Source organism: Centroberyx gerrardi, chromosome 14, assembly GCF_048128805.1.
Source record: "Centroberyx gerrardi isolate f3 chromosome 14, fCenGer3.hap1.cur.20231027, whole genome shotgun sequence".
Taxonomy (NCBI): Eukaryota; Metazoa; Chordata; class Actinopteri; order Beryciformes; family Berycidae; genus Centroberyx; species Centroberyx gerrardi.
In genome coordinates, this window is record NC_136010.1 from 22793382 (window position 1) to 22812770 (window position 19389).

The window sequence follows — 19389 nt, forward strand, 5'->3', positions numbered from 1 at the left end:
CAGGACGTCAGCTGGCCGAATGTTTACATCCAGCAGTGGTGTGTTTCTGACTGGATCCCCCCAACAACAAAAGGCTGAAGATAAGGAAAATCGCAAAGACAGGGAATAACAGTCGGCATTTCCACAAGGTACAACGTTAGTTTTATCAGGTGTCAATACATAGACTCATGGATAGCTAGCTGTTTGTTGCTACAGCTCTGGCAATCTTGCTGTTGTCATTCTTGTCTCGATCTTTCTTCTCTCAGAGAAGACGGGATTGCGGTTGTTTCCGTCTGTGTTAACCTTGCCAATGCATGGCAGTTCGTTATAAACGTTTTATTTTGTTGTTGTTATCTGTATCAGCCGATTGTTAGATCGAGAATGCTTGAATGTTATGGGTTATACAAAACTGGTTCACCTGAGTGGCGCAAAAAATAGCAGCCGCAACGTGAACGTTGAATGTATGCGGTGAATTCAAACCTTCTGTAGTTAACGGTCGCGGTGTGACTGCTGATGCTTGTTAATAACAATGTAAATAAAGGAGTGATAATAGTAATTCATTACCTCAACAACTGATTTGTGAAATATAAATTGCATTGTTTCGCAGGAAGTGTGTACCCTACTAGCCTACTAAACCAAATAGTTTGTTAGAGAATGGGTTACAGTGCCATCCTGTGGTTATTTAGGTTAACGAGTGTATTCATATTCATAACAAGCCATTTATTAGAATATCCATAGAGGTGATATGTGACATGGTTGCCTGATTCCCTTCCCTGCAAGTAGGCGTTCAAGGGATGCCAGGTCTGCTGTTTTTTCTCAGAGGAATCGGTAACTGACAACATCCTCTTCAACTCAACCAACTGGCATCAAAGGCGGGAGGACCAGTAATATTTAAATAGCCGGGCTCCTTTGTTCTTTTGTAGCCTTATGACATGGCAAGCATTTGGCAGTCAGTGCAGCCTGTGATCTCTGTCCCTCCCGTCCCTTGGCATGGCCCTCTGGTGTTGTTTTTAACACTACAGCCACTGCAGCAGCAATCACACCTAGCACGCTGCTGCCAAAAGCTTCATTTAGGCCTCTAAATTTGGTTGGCTAAGTCAGGTCAAGTTTTATTTATACAGCTCTTAATCACATTTACAGTCTCAAAGGGCTTCTCAATGGTTGCTACTTTGTGAGATCAGTAGTGGCTAACATAGTTTCACTCTAAGATTGCTGGCCTTATCTTAAAACTTACACTATAGTCACCCACTGCGCTACCATCATGAAATTTTGTACATATGCATCTCATTGTGGTTGTAAGATAGCCCAGACAAAGGGTTTGGGAAGACTCTGGACAAAATGATGCATAAACAAGATAGAATTTAAGTTCTTGTGCAAGTTACACAGCTATAACTTATCAAGTTATAACCAGTACAGATTCTCTCCAGTCCCACGGCACATTCTTGGTGATAACTTATAGTTCTTTATGAATACAAGAAGAGCATTGTAGGAGTTGTGTGAAAATTTGCAGCTAAGGTGTGAAGATTCATAGTTGAAGTTAAATCTTCACAATAATTAAACTTTCACTTCCTTTGGTACTGTTCAAGAAAGAACAAATATGGTTTGCAAAAAAAAATTCTCAAGCGCTGTAAACCGTGAGAAAGTTTGATAGTGTGCCACTGACCTCAATTCAACACTCAGTGGCATGATAAAAAGAAGTTAAAAAAACAAAAAAACAAAACAGGCTTAAACAATTGAGGAAACACTTGAAATTTAGAACTCATTATAATGGAGGTGCACTGCCTATCGCCCTCATCAACAATCAGAAGACATCTGTATATATAGAAAGAACAATTTCAGGATTTTCCTCTGAGGACCCTCACCATCCTGAAAACAGGGGTGGATGTTAAAAATAAATAGAAATTTTACATTTTGTCAATAATGGTTCTGCATCATTGGTGCAGCAGTGCTTACTGTAGGCTTTAAGATTGTGGTTTTGTTGATAAAAGATACTCAGTAGTCTTTGATGTTTAGAAATCCATTAACATCACATGCAGCGTATTTGTCATTTTAGAGAGTGTACTTTTACATATCCTTGAATCAACCAGTTCCTCTCTTTCTCTTCAGTCAAGATGGGCGGAGCTGTGAGTGCTGGCGAGGACAATGATGAGTTGATTGACAACCTGAAGGAGGCTTACTACATCCGCTCGGACCTGGTAGAGCGGGCCTTTCGTGCCATCGATCGGGCCGACTATTACCTAGATGAATACCGGGACAATGCGTACAAGGTGACTGATGGGTAGTGGGACTAAAATGAAAGCCAGCACTTGAAATTAAGCTTGTATGTCGTAACACACAGCAGCAGAGAGAATTGAGTGTTTCAGCACTTGGCCTTCATCGGTGTTTGGTGGTGAATGGGCCAAAATTACAACATGTATAGCAGGGGGGCATAGTGGGTAGAGAGACTGTCCTTCAACTGGAAGGCCTGGGTTTAGACCTTGGTGAGAGTAACCACCCGCCCTGCTGAAGTGTCCTTGAGCAAGACAATGAGTCCCTACCCGCTTCAGAGGAGCTGTTCTGTAGCTGAACCTGCTCTAATCTCCCTGTGGAGTGGGGGAAGAGAAAAGTGAATTTCCCTACAGGGATTAATAGAACATCACACAAAAAGGCTTTTAAGTCTGAAGCAATTTGCGGCATATAAGATTATAGTGGTTTTGGGGGGAAATGGCGGTGGATGAGACGAGTTATTCTTTATCAGACTCACCCGTTAGTGATTTGCATATGTGAATATCACGTTTGTGAGAGGACACAGTAGTAGTGCACAATGTGATTCATAGGCTTTTGGGTGTGAGAAAAACTGCTGAACTTATAATATTGGTGTTGTCAGGACTTGGCGTGGCGGCATGGCAACATCCACCTGTCGGCTCCATGTATCTACTCTGAGGTGATGGAGGCTCTGGATCTCCACCCTGGCCTCTCCTTCCTCAACCTGGGCAGCGGGACCGGCTACCTCAGCACCATGGTCGGGCTCATATTGGGTAGGTGGTAAATGCAGACTTGCACTTTGACATGTTTTAGTATCTCAGTGCATAAATGTGTGTAACTCTCCTTCCCTCTAGAACTGCTCCCCCAGGCCATTGCTGTAAACAAAAATATTCTTTGTCAACTTGCCTGGATACATAGAGTTAAAAGAATGGGCAGAGTAATACTGTGAATCACAGTATATCACAGCTATCATGGAATTTTAGCAGCCACCCTCAAATTAATACTCAAGGATGCAAGTCGCATATAACAATCTAGCTCAGGTCTAAAGCACAGTGGACATGTAGGTTGTGTTTAAACATTGTAATCCAAGGTCAGTCTAATTGCCAGTATGTATCTTATGACAATGGCTACATTTACATGCGCACAATAATACTCCAATTAAGTCAATAGTGCGATTAAGCCATTTACAAGATTCTGTAAAGTCACACCTCCCCTACTAAACCAGTTTACATGTTGTAGAAAGTAAATGTGTGTCCTTTCAAGAGTGGGATCTCAGTAGAGTAGTGTAAACTCAGTAGTGTAGAGATGTGGATCAAAGATCAGGCAGAGTACTACATACTTGGAATGCTGAAATGCTGGAAATAGATTGTTTTGGACAAGATAGTTTTTGGCATGACGGATGCAAAGAGCTCATATCCTACTGATTGCAATGTAGCTCACAGCTATACAGTACACAGGCTGACTCACAGAAGATATGCAGTTTGTCATCCCTACAATGTGAAATGTGCTTATTGTGAGTATAAAAACACACACTAACAAAACCAGAGTATGATGTTTATATGGGCCCTGCCTTTCTCACACTATTGTCTTCATCGCATGACAATCACATTTTTAGTGTTCGTGTAAATATGGTGATTGTAACACTGTGGTGTACTGACTGTTCCAGGACCATTTGGAGTAAATCATGGTGTCGAGTTACATGCAGATGTGATAGAGTACGCCTACCAGAAGCTTGATTACTTCATCAAAACCAGCGAGAGCTTTGACAAGTGGGTCTCCCAAGTGTATCCAGTAATATTTTATAGTACTCTTCATTCATTACTCGCTTGCGTACAACGTTTGCATTGCTTACCGAGTGTCTTCCTTCAGGTTCGAGTTCTGCGAGCCGTCCTTTGTGGTGGGCAACTGCCTGGAGATCCCTCCGGAGAGCCGTCAGTACGACAGGGTGTACTGCGGGGCCGGGGTGCAGAAGGAGCACGAGGATTACATGAAGAACCTGCTGAAGGTGGGGGGCATCCTGGTGCTGCCGCTGGAGGAGAAGGTGGGTGTCCCGCCTGAGAGGCTCGGGCTGGCAAAGTCCCAGTGTCGTGTTTCACTTCACCGTCGCCTCCTTGTCAATTTTTTTATTCTTCCGTTAACTCTGCTTTCTATTACGTCTGGCATTTTTATTGTTTGTTATTGGCTTTTATTTATCATTGTTTTATTGTGTATGAAGCACGTCGTAACTGCTTAAGAAGTCCTGTACAATGCAAGTTTATTATTACTGTGTGCACCCAGACACACACAGACCAGATCAGCGTTACATTGGCCTCAGTCAGACTTGACTAGAGAGGGGTTTCATTCCAAAATGCTTTAGATATATTTTGGGGGAAAAATTGTTCTCCAACATTCATCATGCAATATTTCAAAAACATGAATGATTGCATCTTAAAAAATGTTACCGTTTTCTCAGTAAAGACCTCAAAATAGCTAATGGTCTTAATTTTATACCATATTTAATTTCGTTTCAACATTTTGCAGGTATAGGTCTCACAATATTCAAATGGTGAACATCTCCTTTTGGAAGAAATCTTAGGTGATTGTGCAGTTTTGCATGACTGAAGGAATTAATTGAAGGATTTTTTCCATTGATTTGATTTTGATACAAGTCAGCTGTTTATGTTGAGTCAAATTAGATAAATTAGAAAATGTAATATACTCCACACAAGCAGTACCATTACTCAACACACCTTCTGACTTCAGTGCTGGTGTAATCCCTTACATCCTCCTGTATTTTCTGCAGTTGACCAAGATCACCCGTACGGGGCTGAACAGCTGGGAGACCAAAAAGATAATCTCTGTGTCCTTCGCTCCTCTGGTCCTGCCCAAACACAGCACTAATGGCAAACCCAAGACTGTCCCGCTACGTGAGTCTCATTTCAAGCTCTGTTACATGCATGACTAAGCCAGTATGACAAGGCTTGCTAAAAGCTGGCAGAAATGTCATTACAATAAGACTCTTGTTATTTGTGCAGCCTCAACGTGACTGAAACTAACACTTCATGAAAAATACAACTAGATTTGAATGTTGACAAATGTAAGATATGGCAAACATTTGCATTTTGTCTTCTTTATCCCCCCTATTTCTTCTTATTATTTTCCTACCCATCCTGTTTATTTTACAGCCATCTATGAGGTGCGGACGTTACAGGAGCTGGCTCGCATCTCCATCCGCCACACCCTCAGGGTGACCACGGATGGCGGCGACAGCCAATCGCGTGGCCGAGGCTCCTCGTTCAGCGTGGGCAGGGGCCTGGCAGTGGCCGGGCTTCATAAGTACGGCCCCCGCTTCAAACGGCGGCGCGTCCACCGGCGCCACTGCAACGCCCTGGTCCTGGCCACCCGGCAGGTGGTGGCCAGCAGCGGCATCGGCCCCGCGTCTCTGGACAGCAACAACAACCAGGGCGGAAGGGTGGAGGAGGAAGACGAGGAGGACGGAGAGAGGGAGGCGAGGCGGCAGTTGAGAGGCGGCAGGAGGGCGGGAAGAGGAGCGGGAGGGGTGGTGGAAGAGGAGGAGACGGTGGAGGAGGAGGACGAGGAGGAGGAGCAGGAGGAGGAGGAGGAGAGGGAGACGGGGGAGCTGCTGCGACCCGAGCCGGCCGTGAACGTCCTGAGAGAGAGGATTCTGGGCCTGCCGCTGCCCGAGCCTCTGAAGATGTACCTGCTGTACTACAGGGAGAAATGAGCCCGCCGGGAGCCGCAGCCGGGTCTTGAGCCGCAGAGCTGGAACCAACAACCTAGCCGAGGCCGAAGCCTCCGTTAACCCCACCACCACCTGTACAAGGCAGGGCAACAGGCCGCCTACCTTACTGACCCCCCTGACCCCAACCCAACCCCCCACCCCACCCCGGGTCTCTCCACACACTGTCCTCGTCCTCTCCATCATTCATTCTCTTTCCCACTCACTCGTTTGCTCTCTCCCCCGCTGTTCCTTACTTGATTCATTTGCTGACACCGTACAGAGTCAGCTCAATTTGTCCAGTGGAGGAGGGGAGGGAGGGTTTTTCTACGCTGGGAATAGAAACAATTCAGCAGTCTGCGTATAGAGCAGACAACAGATAGCTCACTGTAGCTCTCTCAGTCACACCAATGTTTCCGACAACCAAACAGTCACTGATGTATAACCTGTGTCTCCTCCCTGTCACCGCCAGTCTCCTTCGAGGCGGAAATAAATAGAATCTGTATATTGGTTCATAATGCATTTACTCAGTTTATCAGTTTTCTCTGCAGAGCTCTTCAATGCTAATATGCTAATCCAGCACAGCCTAACAATACAGTCACCAGAGCGCTCGGGTCTGCAGATCGTAAACAACAGGCAGCTTGGTAGTGAAGAGAAAGACCACCGTCGTTTAGTCTAGCAGACTAGACCTTCTAGTTCAGGTGTGTGCATGTATGCACTGTAGCACCAAAGGGAGAGAGAGTCTTTACCGGAGAGCAGAAGGCTTTTTGAGTAGAACAGAGAAATAAGACAGAGCGCCTTCTCTCTTCCCTCTCGCTCTGAGCCCACTATTACAGCTGTGACCTGTGTAGGAGGGTGTGGGTCGTGTGGAAGTGGATCTCTGAAACATGAGCGGAGAAAGGTCTGGCTTGTCCACATAAGGTAGTGTGCGATATCGGCTAGTGGGGGAAGGTGTATTTTTAGAAAAAGAATGAGGTTTTTAGAAAGGACTGCCGGACATAAAGTCTGCCCAAAGCTTGACATTGTGAGTGAGAAACATGTACGTCGAAAGATGCAGCGATTGAAGATGATGTGAGAAAGTCCAGTAGATTTTCTCTTACACCACATCATGTTTAATGATATTGTAGCTACAGCTAGTGAGTTTTGGCCGTGATGGTGTGGCGGTTGTGATGATTTCTACTGATTTCCAGATAGAACAGGAGCTTTGTCTTGAGCCCCCAACCAATTAGATAATTTAACATTAAATTATCTGCTTTTCCAAGGGGTTGCCCTCTTCTAATCTGCTTTCCTGGGGCATCAGTAAAGGGTTGATTTTCATTTCATTTTTTGGACACTAGTTGAAATTTGATTCATAAGTAGATGAAAGCGTTTTCCCTTTTTCTATGCAGATGTTTCATGTAATGCGTTGCAGTTCATCTTTGTCTCCGGACTTTGTCGTATGGAGATGAAACTGACCTAAACCCTGACGTGTATCCAAAGGCAGCCTCGATGTTTTTCTCCACATCCCATCGTAATCTCTCATACAAAAGAGAATGACCATAAAAGATCATATAATTACTGTCTAATATTCCAATTTACATTCAGAAACCAGCATGATGAAGACATATAGCGAAACAATTTCTTTGATTGACAGTGTGCAGGTTTTTTCACCGTCAACACATTTCGTTGATGCGTGCTAGTGCTCTAATCTTTTTTTTGTTCTTGTATTATTAATATTTTTATTTTCTGAACTTTATTTGAGACTTGAAGTGGTGTGTACACATGAATCTGTTGTATGTTTTGATTTGTGAGTCATGAAAAAAACATGAGTAGTTGATGAGTAGAAAAAATATCCTATGGACATATTCCTGTATAGTTTCTAGTTAGATGGGGCATTATTCCTTTGTACTATTGCTTTGGTACCAAACTTTCTTCTCCCTTCTGTGCCAAACTTATGTTGCATGGACTCTAAATTCTTGACAGGAATCTCTCTTTTGAATAGCAGATCAACAGCAAGTCACTCATTTGAAGAAACAAGATGTCAGTTTCTGTCTGTGTTGTATCATTTAAAAAAAAATAGCGAAACGCTACTAGCACTGGTAAAATGACATTTTTGATAGGTTGTGTTTTACTTTTCATCAAGCGATAAAATCTGACAGTTAAAGCCTTAAATCTTTCCTATTCTGATTTGAAAGGTAGATTCTGCAGTATGGAGAGCAAGGTGATCTCTGCACAGGGCAATGCAGAAGCGCCGGCATGAGCAGATACAGCGTTACAGAGTTCATTGGATAGATTAGGGATGTGATCACAACAATAATGCGGAGTTTGTATTAGCAGAGATTATATTGGTCATATATCCATTTCCAGGAAATATGAATGGGAGGATGGTGTCCAAAAAGGAAGTCTTTATCAAGCCTGGAAAATGACATCCCGTATAACTCCTACTAATGAGTGTGATGTGCTTCAGTTTTTTTTGCCATTCTGCCATTTTTACTGCTGCTGGATCTACCTTGAAGTACTGTATGTAGGACCATTCCTTCGTTTGACTTCAAATACCATTCATGTTCAGTTGTTGTGCAGTTGTGATTCTCTGCTGAATGTATATCATGTTGTACTTTTTGCACTTAACATCAAGTTTTGGTAAGGATGACCTGTTTGTTTTTAAATTTGAGCTGTATTATTGACTGCTGTTAATAAAGTCCATTATACAAAATATTCCCCATGCACAGTGTGCCTTTTGATTAGGAAACAGCAGTTGTGGTACAAAGTCTTAATGCTTTATAAATGTTTGCAGCCTTTTAATGGACAGGTTTTAGAAGAGACAGGACACATTATCATCTTGTAATCATATAATCGTCTTTAATAATCAAAAGAAACTAAACAAGTAAAAGACGCAGCCAGCCACAGACTGAAGTGCACCAGCATAATCTTGATTTGGCTACAAAACAATATCAGCACATAAAAGTTGGTCACAAAAGTCTTAGATATGGAGTTTGGGTCCAGTGGTGTAGCTATGGGATAAATATGCAAAGGTCTGCAATCAAATTAAGACATTCACATTTTGTTTACCAAATTCCTATATGGATTGATGAATACTCAAACAACCAAACTATTAATCAAGCTTGCTAAAATCATGCGATAGATATACAGCATTGCAATGTTACGGTTACCTCAAACAGGTCTTATTCCAAAGAGATTATCTTTGTATTTAGATTATCTTATGACTTATGAAGCTAAATGTACAGTACACATGTTCAAATACTCAACTCTGGTGTGGATAAATGTCACATTTCTTTTTCTATGCGCAGCCTCCATACTTCACCTAAGGACATCGTGCAACAGTTGATCCAAACTTTCATCTTGCAACAAGTTAGTGAAGTGGAGGAACTTTATAAAGACTAAAGCCATTTGAAGTGCGCACAAACGAACAAAAAAATAAACCTGTACCTTGCTGGATAAAAAAGAAGACGTATAGCACGTGTGATGCAAAAAAAATAAAAATTTGCACATTACTTTAAATTACAAAGCTCCAAAAATAAAACAATAGTCTGTTTTAAAGAAAACAATAAACTGTGAATAAAAAATTGTATCTACATCTGTTTATAAAAAAATGAAAAAAGATGGTAATAAGTTAGATTTTTTTCAATATGGAAACCCATTTTCTTTTTTTTACATCTGCAAAAGTGACTGAGGATTGCCTATCAACAAGTCTATATTCATTGTTACATATCTAAATACATAAGGTACGCAGGCATGGGTCAAACAGCATTTGAAATCCCCTTTTTTTTCTTCTTTTTTTAAGTACTTTCGAGGTTTCGCTTGTCTACTTGGACCGCCAAATGAGATGGGCTTGATGGTTTGGTGGCTCTTATGCAACAGACAAGATCGACTGCACACAGCTCAAATATTTCAGTGGATTTCATCTGCCGTTTGCCCCAGGCCTGATGCAATGTCACAGTGGGTTGTGGAACCCTACACAGTAGCAGCAAGCGGGCAGCACACCCCTCACAGTTAGAGGAGCGTGGGGAACAGAGAGCATCAGAGAGATGCAGACTGAACAATGGAGATTAAAACTGCATAATATTCATCTGTACGCGTACAAATGAAACGGTTTGTGTGTTCAGATCCATTCAAGTCCATAGTGTTTCGACTGAGCTCTATGGCACCGCGGTACGTGATGGGTTTAGCACTCTATTGGGGTTTCGCGTTGATACTTCTTTTACACCGATCAGTTCATTCCAAGGACCACTCAGACCAATAACAAGGTAGATGAGGTAAAAACAGAAGGGGGACCACGTTTCCGCCACCCCTCCACCTGCCCTCCCTTCCTGCGGCCCTTACCCCGAAGACCTGGGGGCAGTTGAATGTCGTGTCCGAATGCTCTGCCTCTCCATCTAAAGTGTGCACTTGATTTTGACTGAAATGCCGGGACCGTGCTATTGCCAGTTCCCTGCTGCAGGAGGGAACGAACGCAGCGGTCAAAAAGACTGGTCGAGAAGAAGAAGAGGAGTGCACACTTCAAGGAAAGGGGCAGAGCTTAAGGACGCAGGTTAAGGCACCTTGGAACCCTGATAAATCTGAGGCACGTTCCAGTTCAGAAACATTGCAGCGACCAAGGCTGTGGTTAGCGTTTGTGATTTAACATGCCGCTATAGAAGACCCGGTGGCCAACTGCAATACGTGCAACCTGGAATGTGTCCTTAGTGGGTGTTGGCGTGTTATGTGTTGAGCTCTCTCCCATCGTTCCCCACCTCCGTCTCGTGTGCCCCAGGAAGAACAGCATCTACTGATTACAGCAACTCGTGACATAGGCTAAGTCTGTAGTGTGCTTCGCTTTCCGGCCTGTACACTTACAACCAGACAGGTTCACTTATCTAAGACAAAAAAAACCCAAACAAACCCACACATAAAAGACCTTAAAGCTCTAACATTTACAGAAGTCCAACCATGGGGGAAAGAAAACAGCGCAGTATGATGTAAACCTAAAAGTCAAACATTCAGGAGAGACAGCAACTTATAGACACACACACACACACACACACACACACATACATACAAAGATACATGGCCAGACCTACAAAGACACACAGAACACTTACAAACACACCCCTCCCCCCATGTCCACACTTAAGAAAGGACTACAACCCCCAGCAAGCAACACAGATCTGGGAAGATATGAGGAAGAAGTGCATTGTGGATACTGCAGTTCATCAAGGGGGGGTTCAAAGCCCACCTTCAAAAAAAATTTTTTCCTGTACATTAAGAACATTGTGAAGTAAAGATAATAAGACGTTGTTGGCATTCAGGCCAAGTGCAGGGAAAGGTAACATCAGTGTTTAGAGTGATCTGGGGCTTCATGCGTGGCTGCCATCCTGGTACTGTACTAACCCAGGATCAGGTCATGATGAGTGGTTTCAAATCCCCACCCAAGATACGGCGAATGACAACAGTTACTGGTCTTGTGGTTAAAGTCAAGTTCAAACCTATAAAGCAGCATGAGTCTTTTAAGTATTCTATCTCTCTTCGCAGTCTGCAAGATTCTGTAGAAAACTGATGTCTTCACCTAAAAACAAACAAACAAAAAAACTTCCCAACAAAACAAAACGAAACCCATTCTCTCAAAGTTTTGGGTCCCAAAGGTGAAAGATGTGCATGAGAGGTGGGTGGTGGTAGTAGTCGTGGTGGTAGGGGGCTGTCACTTGGGCACCAGGCCGCGGGATTGTGGGTAAAGCGGGGATCCAGGACTGGAGGGGCTGAATGGAGAGGTCGGGGTGCTCGACTTCTTGCCTGTTCTCGGTCGACTGGGTGGCAGAAAGCAAAGATAGATGATTAAAGAGATTGTGGGGATGACAGAAAACAATTTGGTTTATACTTATTTCATACTTTCTTTCCTTTATTTGCTGACAAAGTTGACTAATCATACAAATAATGCGAGTATGAGCAGCAAGTGTATACTGAGGTTCTGGCAGCTGAAGTAGAACTACAGAGGACGGTTGTTTGTCTTACCCAGACTTTGGTTTCTTGAGGCTGCTACTGGCGCTGACTGGTGGCGTTGGTCCCAGGCTGCTGTGGAAGCCCGAGGCGTCCACCTGGATCTCGTCCTCATCCCTGAGCGCGTCCTCCAGAGCCGCGGCCACCGTGGGGGCGATGACCGGCTCCTCGTACTCCTTGGTGGTCCGAGCCGGCAGGTCCATCTCCAGCATCAGGATGTTTTCGGCCTGGGGGGGGGGGAACGGGGTGGAAGCAAAGGGTCAAATTTGCCATTCAGACAACTGAGTCAGACTGGGAGATAGAGCGTGCAGCAAAAATATGGTGTTAATGTGGGTGTAAAGTGTCACACTTTGCAATATTAGCTTTAAAAATATTGTGTGTAACTGCTGGCTCGCTTGCTGAATGATATTTATTTTAAACTGTGTTAAAATGTTTCACGTTATACTCCTGCGCACCTTGTAAACCGTGTTGATGAATACGCATATGCTGCAATTCTGCTATTGCTGGAGTATTGAGTAGTACTAAGACCATTCATTGCGAGGTATATGTGTGTGTTTATCGATAGTGGCGGGGCAACCTACTTTGTATCTGATGTCAGGCCTCATAATCATGGCCATGCGTGCGTGGTGACTGAGAGGCCTCCTGTAGCCCACCGCCGACAACGGCCTGCTCATCATCTGATGGTCGCTGAGACAGAAACACAGAAAGTGTTACAATGCACGCACAGTCAGGGAGAGATGTGTTGTTCTACATGCGTCTCTGCAATACACCGTCTCTGTCTACATGTGTTTCTCAGTAGTGAGGTATTCTGTCGGACCAGAGTACAAACACTGCAAGGGACAGAGGTTATACACGTGTGCTCACAGTGAAGCACTTTGGTTAAAGCCATTTAACTGGATTAAGAATGCACCAAAAGGCATGTTATGCTATGTATATTCTGTTACTTACTCCTCTATACGTGTGATGGGCTTCATTTTCCAGTGGTCGTCCTCCTCATCGAAGAAGGCTCTGTTGACTATCTTGTTCTTCTCCTCCAGGGGAATGAAGTTCTCGATGATCAGATGCCTGAAAAACAAAACAGTCAGACAGTTACAGACAGACAGGCAAGCAGACAAGGCAAGACAGAAATAGTTAGAATAAAAGACAAACACACAGGCCAACATGCAGACAGGCAAGAAATTCAGGTCAGTTTTGCTGTGTATTAGACTGAGGCAGGAAATCTAATGGTCTGAGGCAGTGGTTTAGAGATGCTATAATTAATTCAACAGGATGCCTGGGTCACTAGGGAAGAACCCAGGGCTGAAAAGACCTAAGATCCTGCTAGTCCATGTATAAAACATGACAAAAGCATAACCAGAAAATTATTTAAGCATTAGTTAAGCATGTAGAATCAATTCTGTGTAACGATAATGCATCCATGACTTGGCACTAATAACCTTTATTAACATGCAGTACAGCATGCCAATCCCTTTTTCTAATGATGCAGGCAAAAGCCCTGATATTGCTCAATCTCAAGCCCAAATTTTGATAACGGCATGCAATCAGATGCAGCTCGGGGATGATCGTATGTCCTCCTCTGCCAGGGCAGAGGGCGTATATATAGATATTGATCGCCCCCCTCTGCTGTCTTCCTGTTGAGTGAGTAACGTGATATGCGGACTCCATACTTGAGTTTGAGCTCCCTGGTGAGCTCGTTCTGGGTCTGTTCCAGCTCCTGACGCTCGTTGATGTGCGCCTCCTGGACGTCATGTATCTCTGACTTCACTGCCTGCAGCTTGGCAAAGAGCTGGAAACAGAGAGGGAGGGATGGGAAGGAGGGATCAACAAAGAGGAAACAGGGGGAGGAAGGGTGATTAAAAAGGTAACCAATAAAAAAAAAAAGGAAAGTAAAAGTAAAAGGGAGGGAGGAGCGGGTTATTTTGACGCAGGTTACCGCGCTGAATAGTCTTTATATAAAATAGTACAGCCTTGGAAGTTGGCTTGGACATACTTGACTGTCATTAATGTAAACCTAAAAGGAATAATAATAATAATAATAATAATAGGCAATCCAAACAGACAAAGGTAAAAATATATTCCTGCTTGATTTGAAATATCTGACCTACTTATGAAGCATTTCATTACTAGACACATAAAGCCTCACAAGAGCATCAGACTTTCAGGATGGAATAGTCACCGCTGACTATGGTGAGCAGGTCTGGAAACATCGTAAATAAAACCACAGGCTGACGACAGACTGCCTGGTGCCCGTTTGGACGGCTGACAGGACGGATAGCGATTTCCTCGACCGGCAAAGTAAGGCAGCCGCTACCTTTTTCAGCTTCTTGGTTTTGATGTCGACCTCTTGCTGCAGAGAGCTGTAGGTCTCCTTCAGCTCCAGGGTCTCCTCGTCACGACACTCCACCTGCTGCTGCATCTCACGCTCTCGCCGTTTCTGCAAACACACACACATACACACGTTAAGTCATGCACTTCTCAGCGCACATAGCAAGGCTCTGTGTGTAATCAGACTGCGTGAGTCATTGCTTGAAAGTGAGCTAGTCTTCTGGCATGCAATCTGCACCAATCGGCTAAGGAAGGGATAATGTACAGCAAGCTGGTCAATATTGCAAAATAAGCCCTGACAGGTTCAAGACCCCAACACGAAGCGAGGGACCTCAGATGACCAATCACAGTTGAGTATTCAAGAGAGACATTCAAAACACATTCAAAAACAACTATCCTGTGCTTGCCTTGTAAAAAGACTCTCCTTTCCTTGTGACCTTCAAGCAAATGCATTTATTAGATAACCTGAGCACAGCCTTAGCCCAAGACATTACCTGTTCAGCGATTTCCTGTCTCCTGTGCTCCAGGATTCTCTGCTGCTCATTGGTGTGATCCACAATGTTCTTTCCCCCTACCAGGAGCTTGCTCTCCATCGCCTGGATGGAGGAGGAAAAAAGAAAGCATATGGTACAGAGGGGATAAAATAAGATGAGAACCTATGTGGGCTTGTGTGTGTATTTTTCAGATAAACAAATAATTTGTCGCTTATGGATCCGGGGAAATAAATACCGGGGTTCAGGCCAGTACAGTGTTAGTGCAGTTCAAATTAGGGCTGGGCGATTAATCGAATTTTACCCCTTTCCCTCGCAGCGGTGCGCTCCACCCCTCCGCCAAAGCCCAAACACGCTGTGGTGCGTGTAGTTTCAGCTCGAGTCGAGAACAGAGAGCTGTTTTATTTTGAAACCTTCCTTGGTAGAAGATGACAGAAAGAGAGCTGTTGGTCGACAGGAAAGGTAAAACAAATTCATTGGTGTGGAAACCCTGTACAGACCCACGGCGTGTGTTCAACTGCACTGAAGCACTGCGACACTGTTGAATTACCTAATTCCACTAACGTTACTTAAATACCACAAGGTAACGTTAAAGTCACCTACTGTTAAAGTCTGTATGGCGGTGAAGACGAGTTACTGTCTACAAATCCCCGTTACTGACTGTGGAATGTTAAGTTTCACTTTTGTTTTCACACCTGGAGACTCCAAATTACAGACATGACATGATGACATCAGGCGCATTAGAGATCAATTTAGATCCATTTACATACAGTGAGCAACTTTTGATTTTGTGCCTCTGTTACCTGACTGAGTGACTGACATATAGAGATATAGTTTACCAATATGCTGAATATTTTGCAGTAGGTTGTGACTACAACATAGTTGGTGTTTATTATTATTTTTTATATTATTTATTTTAGTCATTTATTTATTTATCTAATTTTTTTTACTTGTATTTATTTATTTTCATTTATTTCTTTGTTTTTCAGTTCAATTATATTTAAAGTTCAAAGAAATCCAGTGTTAAAAGTTTTTTTTTTTTTAAAGTTCAATAAATGCATGATGTTCCCAAAGTCGATGAGTAATCGTGTTAAATAATCGTGATCTCAATATCAATCAAAATAATCGTGATTATGATTTTTGCCATAATCGAGCAGGCCTAGTTCAAATTCTTGCCAGGTTTAGGCAAAACTTACAAGCACATAGGCTACTTGATTGTCAGTAGGGATGCTCCGATTGATCGTCCATTGATCTGATATTCCCTCTAAATAAGACTGGTGGTGTGTAATTTGTCCAATCAGAAGAAACGATCTGATGATACAACACATGCGAGCTAAAACTCGAAATCGGAGCATTCCTACTTGACAGGTGTACATCCAGTCTGGCAAAGGCTGCTTACCTTGACTTTGGCAGCGAGCATCTCTCCGGCCTCCCTCTCCCTCTTCAAGTCTTCCATTTTCTTCTCCTTCTCCCTAAGCAGCCGGAGTTTCTCCTCAGCCACCAGACTGTGATCCTCCATGATAGCCTTTCTCTCTCTCTCCAGCTTCTCCTGCTGCTCCCGCCAGTAATCCCCTTTGTCCTCCCCTTCCTCATCGTCGTCCTCTGTCTCGCCTTCTTCCAGATCCTCCTCATCGTCCCCTTCTCCGACCCTCCTCCTTTGCCTCCTCTTCTTCTTCTTCCCCGAGCGTTTTTCTAGCTGCTCCTTCAGCCTTGCGATCTCCTCCTGAAACTCCCTGAGCAGGGCGTCCTTGGGGTCCTCGTTGATGCGTGGTTTGTTCTTGATGTTCTTGGCCCTGTTGGAGTAGCGCAGCGTGGTCAGCGTCTCCTCCACGTTGTAGGACGCCGGGCCAATGTTGGCAACCATGACAGTGCGGGCGTTGCCCCCCAGAGAGTCCTGCAGCAGACGGGTGAGTTTAGAGTCTCGGTAGGGGATGTGGGTGCTCCGGCCATCCACCAGAGCTGAAATGACGTTCCCCAAAGCAGAGAGCGAGAGATTGATCTTTGTGGCTTCTTTGAGCCTCTCCCCCTGAGCACCGGTCTTGGTCTGCCTCTCACTACCGGCCAAATCTACCAGGTTCAGCTTGCCCACTCTGATATGGTTCTCCCCATCCACGCCCAACTCACTGCACTCAATGGTGATGACAAAGATGGCGTGAGAACGCGAGCTGTGTTCGTTCATGTTGGTGGCGCCAACTGACCGGTTCTGGTTGCCCACGTTCATGACGTGCTCGATCTCCCGCACACTCTTGGTGACAAATGACGAGAGGTCTTTGACGTACACACCCGAGTCAGGCCTCTCCTTGAGTTCAAGGCGACGCGACTGGTCCTTGGAGAGCAAGTCTCTGATCTCCTCTTGATAGATCTCTAAATATGACGCTCTCACCAGGTACTGCTGATTCTGGGACCGTGAAATGTGTGTGAAGATGTGGTCAAAGGAGTTGGGGATCACCCCTCTCCTCTCTGGGTCATTTCTCACCCCCTCCATAGTGTAGGTCTTCCCTGTACCTGTCTGGCCATAGGCAAAGATGGTCCCATTGAATCCCAGAAGAACTGAATCCACCAGGGGCCTGAAGGTTTCATCATAGAGATCCAATTGTTTGGAGTTCGAGTCATAGACTGAATCGAACGTGAAGACTTTGGGGTGATCGTGGGATGAGGCCTCCCTGGGGTTCCTGACGATAATTTGGCCCAATTTGACATCAACGGAGACCACCCTATCAAACTTGGCCACCCGTTCCTTCTCGTTCATGGGCCGACAGCGGACCACCACCTTGACCGACTCAGAGCTCTTGCTCTTGGACATGGTGAGGAGTGGCTGATAACCACTCTTCCTGGCACTTTGTCCCCTCTTCGTTCCAAGTGCAGCTTCAGTTACAGTTCAGTGTCAGAAATGCCCACATCAGAACCTGTTAGACAAGACACAATCGGTGATCAGTACCAGCCTGCTCGCAATGGCATTATTGTCATGATGACATACAACCTTGATAATTCATTGCAATACACATTTTACATGCATATGGGGAATTGCCACATAGGGTTCAACATAACATAGCTACAGATTGACATCAGCTATTAGGGATGCCGCATTCATCCTTTCAGGTTTCACTTTCATTTGTGTCACTTTCAGATTGACTGCCCTTATGTTCTCCTGTACTGACAGCACTCAAACCAAGTGTGGAGAGAAGTCTGACTGATGTGGAACGAGGCTCCTCAGTAAAAACAAAGATTACTGTTAAAAAGGAGCCGGCTGGAGAGGAGTCATATCGGCTATCTTAAAAATGAATCTGGGAATATAGCCTATGCCTGTCATTAGGTTTGTTGGAGGTGACTGCAGGCAGGTAGGTACTCCACCCTTCAATAATTTGCAGATAAAATGGGAGAGGCTTGGTATTTTGGATGGGAAGTGATAGTAGATCAATCAGGCGATGCAGGTACCTTCATGTGTCTGTGCATTTTTTACCATCTCAGACAGCAAAGGACGCCACACCATGTCTCACTCTTATGTCACTCTGTGTGTGTTCAGTTACACAGCGGGAAAGAGGGGAAAGGGAGCGGAGGAGCTGATGGTCAGCTGGTCTGTGCATGGTGAAATGATAGTTACACAGCCAGCTCTCTATAATGTGAAGTCAATTTGAGGTTGAAATGATAAAAATCTTCCTGGTGGGAACAAATTTCGTATCTGTGTATGAGAAATCAATTATTCTGATGAGACAAATTACAGACCACCGATCGCCCTATTTAGGGTGAATATGCTCGATTTCGATCGGAGCATCCCCATCAGCTATGATCTAGCTATAGTTACAGAGAATAAGTAACCAGTAATACAGATCAGCTACTCCTGGCCTTGACAGCTGTTTCAGACACAGGCTAATGTAAATGTTTTACTTGTTTCCCAGGTGTCATGTCACATACCAACAACCCACGTCAGAATTGAAGAGGTTACATTTAGCTAGTCAAAATTAACAAATTCTTTGTGTTTTATTTTAACACTGGACAGTAGCAAGTACACGCCACCCTACTGGTTAGCTAATATGCCAGTGCCACTACCCCAATTAAGCGAACTAAAATTAGCTCCTTCACCGGCAACTATTAATTAACGTTAGGTTAGCTCCAAGTCAGACCTCCAGGTTATCTCAAGTGACAATCATCGGCATCATTCTGCCAGCTGTAGCAAATTCATAAACTATGCAACTTAGGTTACCTAATTAATGTTATGAATGGTTTGTCATGTTAGCCTGCCAGCTAACGTTAGCTTATGCAAAGTGCTCTCCCAACAAGTCTACAAGATCGGCCTAGCAACGGCAAACACTGGTAACCTTACGTAGCTACAAGTCTGGTAGCACTACCTGGCTAACGCTAGTGAGGGCAGCAGTCAATGCAATTCACAGTATCGCCATACAGAGATAACAAGCAAATTAGACTAATAAATCCTTTGCATCAGCTCCAGATCATAAATTCATCAACGTCGATAAAATAAAATAAAATTCAATTACCAGTAGTCAACGTTAGCTAATCCAAAGCTCCCAGTCAGCCATTAGCCGCTGCTCATCCCTGAAAAACGGTCCAGAACAGAGTTGCCAGGTTGTTGTAGTACTATCCCCCTTAAAGGTGTTCATGAATACACTATCTTAATATTTCCCTAACGAATTCCTGCGTTTCTGA

At 44.1% G+C, this 19389-nt stretch overlaps 2 protein-coding genes across 2 annotated transcripts; one reads left to right on the top strand and one right to left on the bottom strand.

Annotated features, from left to right (window-relative positions):
* On the top strand, positions 1-8616 carry pcmtd2b (protein-L-isoaspartate (D-aspartate) O-methyltransferase domain containing 2b). Its single transcript, XM_071918694.2, has 7 exons — positions 1-128; positions 2086-2246; positions 2846-2996; positions 3890-3992; positions 4093-4264; positions 5006-5129; positions 5388-8616. Exons 2-7 carry the CDS (start codon positions 2091-2093, stop codon positions 5945-5947), a joined length of 1266 nt encoding a protein of 421 aa, XP_071774795.1. The 5' UTR covers positions 1-128; positions 2086-2090; the 3' UTR covers positions 5948-8616.
* A 2958-nt stretch (positions 8617-11574) lies between these two features.
* Positions 11575-19281, bottom strand: kif3b (kinesin family member 3B). The gene is made up of 9 exons (XM_071918693.2): positions 19221-19281; positions 16127-17633; positions 14731-14832; positions 14223-14345; positions 13579-13697; positions 12860-12976; positions 12493-12598; positions 11927-12138; positions 11575-11721 (listed from the first exon to the last, which is right to left on the bottom strand). Exons 2-9 carry the CDS (start codon positions 17528-17530, stop codon positions 11616-11618), a joined length of 2289 nt encoding a protein of 762 aa, XP_071774794.1. The 5' UTR covers positions 17531-17633; positions 19221-19281; the 3' UTR covers positions 11575-11615.
* Between the last annotated feature and the right edge of the window lie 108 nt (positions 19282-19389).